Here is a 12,518-nt window from a genome sequence, read left to right on the forward strand (position 1 = left end):
TAATAAAGGATTCAGCCACAGCATTCACTTTTGAGGTTCTTCTTCTGCAACCTGGAAAGCTTAGAAGATTATTAAAGTGTGTGTGTGTGTGTGTGTGTGTGTGTGTGTGTGTGTGTGTGTGTGTGTGTGTGAAGAATGACATTCTCATTCTTGTCTCTGTGTTTTAAAAAACTGACTTTTTGAATGGCATAGTCACAGACTTAACTCTCCATGTGATTTGCAAGGTAGGGAAAATGGTCACTGAAATATGTCCCACAAATGTATATCCCTAAAAAACTACAAATGGCTCCTTTCAGTAATTCATGTGGTACCAATTTCCTTAACTGTAAGAAACACAACGATGACAGCCACCTGGCTGTCTCTAGTAATTTGCCCCTAGTGCCAAAGTTTCAGAAATGAGCCAAGGGAGACAGTATGATAACCAAGGTAGGTGTCATCTGAGTTGATATCCATGTTATATTGCTGTTGTCTGATAAATTAATGCAGCTGTCACCAATTTTTAATTCATAATATTTTGGAATCAGGACGAAAACAAATAATCAACAGCCACAATGAATTTTAATTTAGTCAAATGCTATAGGGATGTTCAAATGACCTTGCAAGCGTAAATGACAACATTTCACAAACTTTGAAATGCCTGTCAAAGCAAATTACTGTTGGAATATGACTAAAATCCATTTGTTTCCCTATCTTACATATTTAACATTCTGTTACATCATTAATGTTGACATATTACACTGAGTTCTACCTGGAAGAAATATAGGGTACTTCAGTTTTGGATGGAATAACAATTGCTGAAATGTAGCTTTAATTTACAGTTAACCAAATGTTTTAAGACTCTTTGCTTTTTAAATAGCAACTTCCTTGTTAAAGTTAACACCACACGAACTATAAAAGACTCCAAAAGCATGCAGACTACTGAACCGAAACACTGAAACACTGAAAAAAAAATACCTTCATTTTTGTCTGGCGATGATGAACCTATGGCACAGAACAACAACTCAGTATGTAGTGTTTTTAAATATATATATATTGACCATATCCTTTGGTCAATTATTTGTATTTGTGTGTATGATTTAATGTTTTAATAGAAGCAAGAGTGATAAACAGAATTACATACGCTGAGACTGAGACACAACTTTCGTTCGACTACGGCCTCTGGAATCTGTCTTTGAGTTTCCCATACCAATAGATGGTGTTGAAAGTTTGGTTCTCACACGTCCTACAAAGCAAAAACAGAAATCCAGAGATCAGAGGAATAATCTGTGGGGAGAAGTATTATAGCAAATAAAATATCAGACTGCTGCTCCTCAAAGTACAGTCAGCCATCCCCATTCACTGGGGTTAAAGGTACAGGACCCCCGCAAAAGTAGAAAACTCACAAATAACTCTAGCCCAGCTCCCAACCATATTTAACATACACAGAAAGTATGATCCACAGATTCAACCCACCATGGATGCCTTTGAGGCAGTGGAGCACCTTTGCAAGACAAAAGTGGTGTGGCTTGCCATCGTCGCCACTTTTGCCGTATGTCATTTTTAATGGAGACTTACAAGCCTCTCTGCACATTTGCAGTCTTTCAGTCTCGTGAGGCTTTCAGTCTCCATTAAAAATGGCCTTAGGGCAGCAGCAAAGGTGGCAGCAAATAATCTGTGAATAATCAAATCCAAAAAAGCGAAGCCCACAAATGTGGAGGGGCAATTGTATTTCTAACTCCAAATTAGATACTAAAATGTTGATTAAGTCCGGCATACTGAAAGTATCAGGCAGGAAATAGTTATCATGTGTTTTCTTGAGAGCAAAGGTAATATTACAGAAACAGTAACGGCAAAAGTGCCAAGTTTCTCCAAACTGCTCAAGAACATGCATGTGTGCCCAAGAGCAGTGCTACGCAAAATTAGTCCAGTCCACACGGCACTGGCTGCTGGTACCTGGTAAGTTTCCAGGAAATTAAGAAACAATTGTAACAAAGGGGCACAAATATGGCCGTCGTTTGTATTAGACAGATTAAGAAGCACTGTCCTAGAATGTATTTTGAGTGCTAAGTCTGGCAACTCATTACTTCACAAAGTGAATTGGCTTCTGGTATAATATATTACTGTATAATGAAGACAGAATTTCTCCCCTTCTTGTCACTTTTTTGTAGTTTAAATGTTGTACAGTATTTGTTTTTGCTTCCTCTACTGACTTGGTTGTCAACAACAGTCAAAGACTTAAAGCGCAATACAGGTTGAACATCCCTTATTTAGAAATCCACATTCTGAAATACTCCAGAATCCAAAATTGTCCATATGGATGGCTGAGATAGTGACACCTTTCCTTACTGATGATTCATTGTACATAAACTTTGATACATGCACAAAATTATTTTAAAATATTTATTTAAAATTACTTTTAAGTTTATTTAAAATTTACTTTATATAAGGTTCATAAGAAACGTAAATGAATTTTGTCTTTAGACTTGGGCCTCATCTCCAAGATATAGCATCATGCATATGGAAAGCATTTCAATAATAATAATAATAATAATAATAATAATAATAATAATAATAATAATAAACATTTCTGGTCCCAAGTATTTCTGATAAAAAATGTTCAACCTGCACAGTAAGAGATTTCCATTATACCCATGAAAGTAAGTTAAAAATACTTTCTAAATGATGAGGAAAAACGGGAAAATGTTCTGTAAGCATAATTACTGAAACAAAACAGCTAAATCCTATTCTCTCATATTCAAGCTGGAATTGTGTATTTCTCTTATTACAAAGGCAAGGATTCAAGTCATTTTGAAACTATTCAGAAAATGTTCACTGTAGATGGATTAAAAGTATTAGGAAGTTTAAAGTTGATAGGCCAACATACTTGCTTACCAGTTCCTAAAACACATTTACTCAAGCATTTAAAGGCAAAGCCTGCTATTGTTAATAATGAAAATTAAAACAAAACATTAATGCAAAGCAAATGCAATACAGATTGAAACAGACACATTATACACAGTACTCAGACTTTTGCTATGCAAGGTTTTAGTCACCCAAGTAGAGGATAAAGTCCACAGAAAGTCTACGAAAAGAGAGCCAGTATTCAAAAAATTATCCACTCAATTATAATGTTACCTCTGTAAATTTATTATGCACAAAGAGCTTGGGCTAAAGCCAATACTGTACAATCACACCCATGCAACAACAGAATTTCCGCCATCCACTGTAATGGGGTGAAAAGGGTGTGTAAATGCAAAAAGGCTTTGACCCGCAAAAAGCTGGAATACAGAGTGCTACCATTCTGTCATGAAGCTAAATAACCAATAGTATTTGATTCTGCTTCTGTTATAATAAAAACCAATGGAAGAATGAAAAGAGACATAGTCTCATATGCTGTGCGATGGTCCAAAAATGTTTATATCTTAAGAAGTCCACCGCGTTTCACCCTTATCACCAACTGGCCTTCTTCAGGGGCAATTCTCAGAAATTTCTGGAGTTGCAATCTGCACTCTCTATGAAAGTGGAGCTGTTGAGTATTAGGAGGAACGAGTAATAAAAACAACCCATAAGGTAATTGTTCTGATTGTTCTGAATTATGTTTCCTCATAAGTACTGCATATAGGGTTGCCACTACAACAAATGAATAGTAAAAAATGGTCAATTATTTCACACAGTCAAATACTGTCAAATATGCTACCTGTTCACTCACACAGCCAAACACTGTCAAATATAAGAATGGCACTGTGTGGACAGAAGCTTATCTTTATTTTATCATTGTGTCACTTGTTAACAAGAACAGAACAGATGGTATCATGCCCTCTACCCATGCAGGGTTTAACAAGCAAGGCTAGCAGCACAAACATTTTTTCAATGGTTATTTCCTATAACTGTAGGTATCTCCAAAGAAAACATGGTCAAGGAGCCTATCAAATGGTAAGTGTCAAGCTAGTACCAGGGAGACAGAAGGGAAATCCAGCAGAGTTTACCCCACAAGGAGAATTAATTAATTATCAAATATCCCTCAAATATCAGGGGATACAGAGATAATTTTATTTATTTATTTAACACCCCCCCCTATTCTGTATCATTCTGTACTTCTTGAAAGGAAGAGCAGAGTTAAAATGTAATAAAATAAATGACTATTTTGAAAATGTCAATGTAACTGGGCAACATCCAACACTGGTCACCTTCTGGCAGAATGGGAACTAGTGAAAATAGACAGCATAACTGCTCTCCTCTGCACCAAAACAGATTAGGAAGGCTAAGAGTAGGTAGAACAAAAAAATTTAGGATGGGGGGGAGGGAAATTCCACTGTAGATATTAGCACAACATTGGATTTAGTTCTGTTGTAAAATCACTTGCTGAACATTACCATCTTTTCTGTTCTCACAAGATTAATTGCTTTAAAAATATTTGACCATTATTTAAAAATACTTGACCAATTCTTGAATGATCAAAGGCCTAACTCTAATTATACCGCAGTACTTCAATGGCAACAGAATTTTATAAGATGCAATAAATAGTAGCACTTGCTTCCCAAAAGCATGAATATGTCTGTCTAGCATACTGACATTTCCACTGAACATCTTTAAAAAGGAGAAAGTAAAAATCAAAATAGAAAATGCACTTTTTAAATAAAGGAATCAAGACATTTTTATTGCAAAGGATTAGTCTGATAAAAAAACCCACAAGATTTTGCAAATAAACATTACAGCAACAAAATATCATAGAGAAGCCAACTAATAAATTAACTCTGACAGTTGCATAATGGACTGTTATACTCTGTACAAGGCTGTTGCTTATGATGATGGAAATAATTAAGATGGAAGCATATGCTTTTTAGCAGAAGATTCATTCTCTTACCATCTTCAGAAGCTGTTCCTAAATGGAAAAAATATTAAAACAATGATATTCCAAACAAAAGATCTTCATCATAATTGGTAAGCAATCTCTTTGGCTTCTGAGTGCATATACAAAAGAAAATGTATTATGCAACAATGAATTTTAGTCCACTGTACTTTTCAGTGATATTGCCCAGTAGAACCAGAAGTTACCATCTTTCTTTTCAGATGAAATATGCATTGTTGCATGTATCATCTGGTAAAATTGCTTACAGCCACTTTATGCCAAAGCTGCAGAATAAATTGGGGATAATATATATAAAAAAGGAAGATACTGTCAGAAAGATCCACAAAACTAAATCTAAAGCTGTCTTTGAAATGAGTTATACATTACCTCAAATACCTCAGAGTAAAAAGATGAAGATTAAATGTACCACAAATGCCAATGTATAGTCAGCCCTTGGTATCTGTGGACTTGCCATCCATGGATTCAAGCATCCGCGGACAGCAAACCCATGTTGTCCCTAGTGGTGGTGAGTGCACATGTCTGCACTGCTGTCAGGGACAGTCCCCATTTCCCCCCAATGGTGGGGTGTGCACATGGCTGCGCCGCCATTCAGGATAAGTCCTGTTGTCCTGAATGGAGGTATGGCTCTGTGCACATGCCGCCACTGGGGACAACAAGGGCGGTCACTAATGGTGGTATGGTCACATGCATGCGTCACCACTCAAATCCCATTGTCCTCAATGGCAGCGTGACCATGTACACACACCACCACTCAAATCCCACTGCCCTGAATGGCAGCGTGGCTGTGTGCACTCACCACTATTGAGGACCACAGAACCTGAGCATCTGCGGATTTTGGTATCTGTGTGAGGGTCCAGAATGGATTCCCTGTGGATACCGAGGGCAGACTGTACATATCAACTTATATATACAGTACAGAGAAAAAACAATTGTGTTTATAGTCTCCCCATAAATCTATCTAGTGTATCACTGAATTATTTTAATCATGGCAGATGGAATGCACCTGTCATGAGCAGCAGACTCAGTACTGGAAGGTATTTTCTCACGTCTGATGCAGAATGATTTTCAAAGAATTTGGAACAATGAAATGATGAAAAATACTGACAGTAACTGCTTCAAGAAGGGGGTACAATTATTATCAGAAATTGGCAATAACAGTATTACAGTGTTAAAATATGCAAGGGCTATCATATCATTTGTGTTTTCTGATCTTTGGGAAATCATTCTTCCTATCTTTATGTACTGGGTATAAGTTTTTAGGTGTTGGATTTTCTGGGTTATTTTATAGGATTTGGGTTAATCCCCCCATTTCTAGATTGTAAGTGGATGGATCTGTTATATGAACATATACATGCATGTAAATGCTTGGGCAAATACAATGGCACCTTATAGTGCGATCTGATATTTAACCGTAGCTGTTGGTAAATGTGGTATATTTTAACAATATACCACAGACATTCCACTTTGCTTAAACCTCCCTCTCCACCTGTCTCTTCATCATTCTCTCCTAATGACTTTGCTAATTATTTCATCTCTAAGATTACCACTATTCGCTCTGAGATAGTTCCCCCTGATTCTTCTTCTGCTCATAATCTTCTATCGCCCTCGCCTAACAAATTTTCTGTGTTTCCGCCTGCTTCTTTGGATGAACTATCTACACTTCTGAACTCTTCCAAACCTGCAACCTGTCCTCTTGACCCAATTCCTACTCGTCTTCTAATTCCTGTAGCTCCCTCTTTTCTGCCCTCGCTTCTCCATATCTTCAATCTCTCTCTCTCTCTACAGGCTCCTTCCCGTCGGACTTCAAACATGCTCTCATTTCCCCAATTCTGAAAAAACCTTCTCTTGACCCCTCCTCTTTGTCTAGCTATCGTCCGATTTCACTACTTCCCTTTCTTTCTAAGGTTTTGGAACGGGTTGTTTATTCTCGCTGTCTTGAGTTTCTTGAAGCCAACTCCATCCTCGATCCCTTTCAGTCTGGTTTCCGCCCAAGGCATTCCACAGAGACAGCTCTCACTAAGATCTCGAATGACCTTTTACAGGCCAAGGCTAATGGCCTTTACTCTGTTCTCATCCTTCTCGATCTGTCTGCAGCCTTTGACACCGTTGATCACTGTCTCCTAGTTGACATACTCTCTGACCTTGGGTTCTCAGACTCTGTTCTTGACTGGTTTAGATCTTACTTGTCTGGCCGATCTTTTGCAGTAGCTGCAGGTGGTCAGACTTCTTCACCTGTTCCCTTACCTGTTGGAGTTCCCCAGGGCTCTGTTCTGGGTCCCCTTCTGTTTTCTCTCTACACACTGTCCTTAGGAAAACTCATTAGCTCTTTTGGTTTTTCCTACCATCTGTATGCCGATGACACTCAGTTGTATCTTTCACCCCTGACCTTTCTCCAAGGCTTGAACAGCAAGTTTCGTCTTGTCTCACAGTTGTCTCGCAGTGGATGTACCAATGGCGTTTGAAACTCAACATGTCCAAGACGGAGCTTCTTGTCTTTCCTCCTAAGCCCACCCTTCAACACTCCTTTTCTGTCTCTGTGGACAACATTTGTATTCAACCAGTCCAGCAAGCCCGCAGTCTTGGTTTTATCTTTGACTCTTCTCTGTCGTGTATCCCTCAGATCCAGACCACAGCCAAGGCTTGTAGATTCTTTTTGTACAATATTGCCAAAATCCGACCATATCTCTCCGCCTCTACTGCCAAGATCCTGGTCCATGCCCTAGTCATCTCACGACTTGATTACTGTAACGTCCTCCTGGCTGGGCTTCCTCTTTCTCACCTCCGTCCTTTAATCTCTGTCCAGCATTCAGCTGCACGCATTATCACTTCCACCCACCGCTCTGACCACATCTCTCCTGTGTTGGCATCCCTTCACTGGCTCCCCCCTCCCTTTCCGCATTCAGTATAAGCTCCTGCTGTCAACATTTAAAGCCCTCCATGGACTGGCCCCTCCTTACTTATCAGACCTTCTTTCTCCTCACCTTCCCACCAGGGCCCTCCGTTCTGGTAGTCAAGGCCTGCTATCACAGCCCAGGATTTCCTCTGCCCCATCCCAGATTCGCCCCTTTTCACTCGCTGCCCCTCACTCCTGGAACCTTCTTTCCCCGCGAGCAAGAGCCATCACTTCTTTAACCAGCTTCAAAACTGAGCTGAAGACCATCCTGTTCAGAGAAGCGTTCCCAGGCATTGCATAATTGTCACTTGCTATTTGATGTTCTTTTGTTGTCTGTTTTATTGAATCACTTCCTGTATTGCTATGTATTTATATGTATTATCCTACTAGAGAGGCCCCCTCCCCACCATCTTTCCCTTCTCCTTTTGTGTCATGTCTTTTTAGATTGTAAGCCCGAGGGCAAGGAACCGTCCAATTAAAAAGATTGTATGTACAGCGCTGTGTAAGTTTACAGCGCTTTATAAATAAAGCTTAATAATAATAATAATAAATACAAGACTGTATCCTGATTAAGTTATACTTGAAGAGGGCCAGTGTGGTAAATGGGTCTACTCTAAATATGACCAAGAGACGAAGCAAATAGCAGATAAAAAGTGGCCTCCAACTACTCTGGCCCTGATTGAGCCCAGACTCCGGTGGCCACTTGACTTGCTTCCAAAGCAAGTCACCGCCGCCCTCCCAAGATGGCTGCCATCAGAAGCTGGATTGAGACGGCTCCTTTCTGTGGTGGCTTTGCGCTGTCTTTGGCGGCCTCGGAATGGCTTCTGGCCACTCATGGAGTGTGTGTTATGTAAACACCATGCCTCCAAAATAGACAGAAGCCACTTCTTTTGGCCTGTGTGTTTCAGGCCTACGAGACAATTCAACACTCTCACTAGGGACTGAAATCACTAGGGAAAGGCTATTGTGAGATTGAAAAGTCTGATGTAAGCAAAACAATTTTTTCAGATATTCAGATTACAATCACCCACTGAACAACAGGACTAAGAGAAGGAAGGGGAGAGAAGGCACCCTTTCAAATTAGCAGGTGACGGGCTATTGCAGCGAAAACCAATACATAGTACAGTGGGACCTTGGTATCAGCTGGGGTTTGGTTCCAGGACCTCCAACTGATACCCAAATCTGTGGATGCTCAAGTCCCATTAAATACAGTGGTGAAGTAAAATGGTGCCCCTTTTATAAAATGGCAAAATCAAGTTTCACTTTTTGGAATTTATATTTTTAAAAAATATTTTCAAGTCATGGATGATTAAATCAGTGGTCAGAGGGCCAGCTGTACTATGAACAGAACTCACAATATTCTATAGTAGTTAAATCAGAGTTAGGAGTTGCCTATTATAATTGAAGTCTTACAAGTAAATTGTAGTTTTGGGCTAGAAAATGACGGATGATGACAGCACAGCTTAATTAAGTACTATCTCCTATGGACCAACAGCACAAAGAAATGATGGAGTCAGAAAAATAAACATGACAGCAATGAGTATACAAATGAGGTTGAGATCCTTGGCTCCTTTTACTAGAATTACCTTTGTATAAGAAATGAAGTATGTTAGCAGCAGCTCAACTGTCATGGAAGACTGTAAGATATCATTATTCCCATTATGCAAAATGAGTAACTTATGCTCACAAATTCTAAAGTGCCCAACTCCATCACAGTGAGCTTCCAGACCTTTCTTTAGAAGTCCAAAGATTTTTATGTGAATTAATTATATAAACTAATCAATGGCTAAACTCCACTGACAGCTTAGGATCAATTTGAAGAATTGTGCACATCAATCTTCCTATTCTCCCCAAAGTATTTCAAAATATTTTAAAGCATGCCACTTATAGCACTTAGGGAAACATATAGAACTTATATAATTTAGGGAGGCATATCAAAGAAATCTCACTGAGCATATGGAAATAGCAGTAGGTACCTAAAAATGCAAACTAGAAATGCAAGTAAAGATAAACAGTTAAAGATGACACAATATTGCAAACCTATGTTAAGTAATGCTGCTACAAACAAGTCTAGAAAATGAAGATTAATTGTTAACTTGACTATCAGTTGCTAACATATTAAGATTAGGTTCTTCAGTATCTGACAAAACTAGATAGATTAAAAGATGCATACAGTTGGCCCTCATTATCCACAGATACAAGGGGTCCTGGAACCAAGCCCCAGCAGATACTAAAGGCCCACTATATTATACTTTTCTACAAACAGAGTCAGAATTCAGATTTGATATCAATATGAAATGTTTTAGTGAAAATGTATAAAACTAGATACAAACCAGGTGAGAGTACAAAAATCATTTTTATGTAAACAGAAGTCACAGGATTAGTAGTTTTAGAAAATGAGAGCCAAAACAAGATCTTACCATCCATCTTGTCAGAAGTATCCTCTTTGTTGAAAGAGCAGGTAAAGAAACAGGGAAAACTTAGTGTGTTAGCAAACAGTGTTGACCAGGGAGCCATAAAACATCCATTAACGAAATTATATCAATAGAGTAGTCAACAGTCACTAGTACATTGGCGTCATGCTTGTGCTAACTTTATGAAGTTAGCAATTTTCAAAACAATGTATGCAAAACTGTAATATGCTATCAGTATCATCTTTGTTAAAAATAAGAGCTTTATTAGTATTCCTTTGGGTCTGCCCAAACTAAACATTATAACAAACAACATAGCTTAATTAGCAAGCTTTACCAATGGGGTTGGATTTAGACCAAGTTGTCAGCATTTTACATCTACTGGAATCAAAAAGATTTTCATTTCAGTTAACTTGATCTGAATGAAACTCATAGCATAAAGCTAAATGAACAATTCTGTTCCATTCATAAAGTCTTAAAGAATGAAAAAACAAAAAATACAAGCACAATAAGGATGGAAGAAGGGAAATTAGTGCAGGCAATTTTTTTTGTTAAAAACGAAGGGGAAAAGATCAGCTCTGTTATGAATGCTCAAAGAAATTAACAGCTATTACTGTCATCACTAAAATGCAGAACTAAAATTAATATTTCAAGTGCATTGTGTTAAAATACAGTTGCCTCTCTGTTTTTGCGAAGAAGGATCCCTCTGTGGAAGTGGAAATCCACTAATATTCAAGCCCTATTGGCTTGAATGGCAGCATGGCCCCACAGGCATGCACCCCATTCTAAGTCCCCCCCAGATTTGAAGTCTGCACAAACTGAGGAACGGCTGTATATTTATTTTACAACATTTAACTATATGAGGCACATGAAAATTCTCTTCTAGAAAGTTAAACATGCTGTATCTCCAAAATGACTCTGATTTATGGCAACGTAGATCAAAATTTTCTTGGTAAAATGTATTCGGGAGGTTAGCCATTGCCACTTTTTTGATATGGGAGACCTTAACTATCCCCAACTTGGCCACTGATTTTCTGGCGATTCAAGCCATGGTCTCTTGAAGTCCTAATCCAGCACTCACACCATTACACCATGCTGACTATTTTATATCGTATTTTGCATTGCCCTATAGCTGACTACAGAAAGATGGCAGAACCATCACCAACATAATTTGGCTTTTTGAACCTTTGTTTGTTTCTTTTTACTAGAATAATTAGCCAGAGAGAGGTACAAATGTGGCTTGGAAAAGAAGTATATATTTAGAATTAAGCATGCAGAATGGTCTGAGGATGCATCTTTATGTCCCTCCTTGTCTTGACACTCTAATTTAGGGTCAGAATGAATAAATACAATTTTTTACTACTATTGTCAAAAAACCAAGAGTTACCTCCTGCTGACCTACTGTAAATAGCCCAAAGAGCTACAAGTGGATTCTGATAAACATTCCACTCATTCCTAAAGAAAAAACCTAGAAGGAACTATTATATTCAAGGCCTATATAAATACAGGATGTGCTACCTATTAACATTATATATCAATAAAAGACATAACCATAAATTATATAATGACATCATCCCAATCTAATCCTGACTCTCACTCAAATTAATCAGACATAACAGTTGGATACTCTTTGCCAATTACAAGCCAGGATGATACAGCCACCAGTATAAAACCACTTTACACATTCCCCCTGTGTATCACTTGAGTAACAGTTGAAGTGTGTAAATTAAGAAAAGGGACAGAAATACGTCCATGGGGTAAGGGAGTATTTGCCTTAGAACTGTTGGGCTTCACTGGCATGGGTAGGTCATGACAAGGCATTGTAACTTGTAGGATCACTTTTAAAAAATATACCACAGAATAGGCAAAGCTATCCTCAAATGCAGCAGTCTTGCAATTTGTGGTAAGACTGGTAAAGTAATGTATAGTAATATAGTAATTACTACAGTAATATAGTAATGTTTTCCCCAAGTAAACATTAAGGCAGGGCTGGCCAAATTGGAGCCCCCAAAGGGTCACCAAGATTCCCTAAATTATGGAAAAGTAAGCAATCTACCCCAAAGTTGCCAATAATATCCATTTCAGCATCTGGGGGTGCTATTAACTACTTTGCCATGTTTTCTGGCATTTCCTCGCTCCTTTCCTTTACACCTGTTGTTGTTGTTGTTGCTGTTGTTGTGTTTTCAAGTTATTTCTGAATTAAGGTGACTAATACAAATCGTGTGATTTGCTGGGGCTGAAAGTATATGACTTGTCCAAGGTAACCTAATGCATTTCCATGGCAGAGTGGGAAATCAAAACCTGATCTCCAGAATTATAGTTCAAACCTCACACTACTAGACAACATGTAAAGGCCTTTATTTGA

At 38.4% G+C, this 12,518-nt stretch overlaps 1 protein-coding gene across 37 annotated transcripts in view; it reads right to left on the reverse strand.

The window, feature by feature from the left end:
• The window catches only part of CLASP2 (cytoplasmic linker associated protein 2), a 167,570-nt gene that overhangs the window by 56,488 nt on the left and 98,564 nt on the right, over nt 1-12,518 (reverse strand). For 17 of the 37 annotated variants that reach the window (XM_042474353.1, XM_042474372.1, XM_042474358.1 and 14 more), the window contains 4 exons: nt 10,163-10,186; nt 4,844-4,861; nt 1,121-1,222; nt 955-981 (listed from right to left, as the gene is read on the reverse strand). In XM_042474353.1, the coding sequence (XP_042330287.1) occupies nt 955-981; nt 1,121-1,222; nt 4,844-4,861; nt 10,163-10,186 (171 nt within the window). The remainder of the gene's footprint in view (nt 1-954; nt 982-1,120; nt 1,223-4,843; nt 4,862-10,162; nt 10,187-12,518) is intronic. The other 20 variants (XM_042474370.1, XM_042474367.1, XM_042474362.1 and 17 more) reach the window with 5 other exon arrangements.

Source organism: Sceloporus undulatus, chromosome 6, assembly GCF_019175285.1.
Source record: "Sceloporus undulatus isolate JIND9_A2432 ecotype Alabama chromosome 6, SceUnd_v1.1, whole genome shotgun sequence".
In the NCBI taxonomy this organism is placed as follows: Eukaryota; Metazoa; Chordata; class Lepidosauria; order Squamata; family Phrynosomatidae; genus Sceloporus; species Sceloporus undulatus.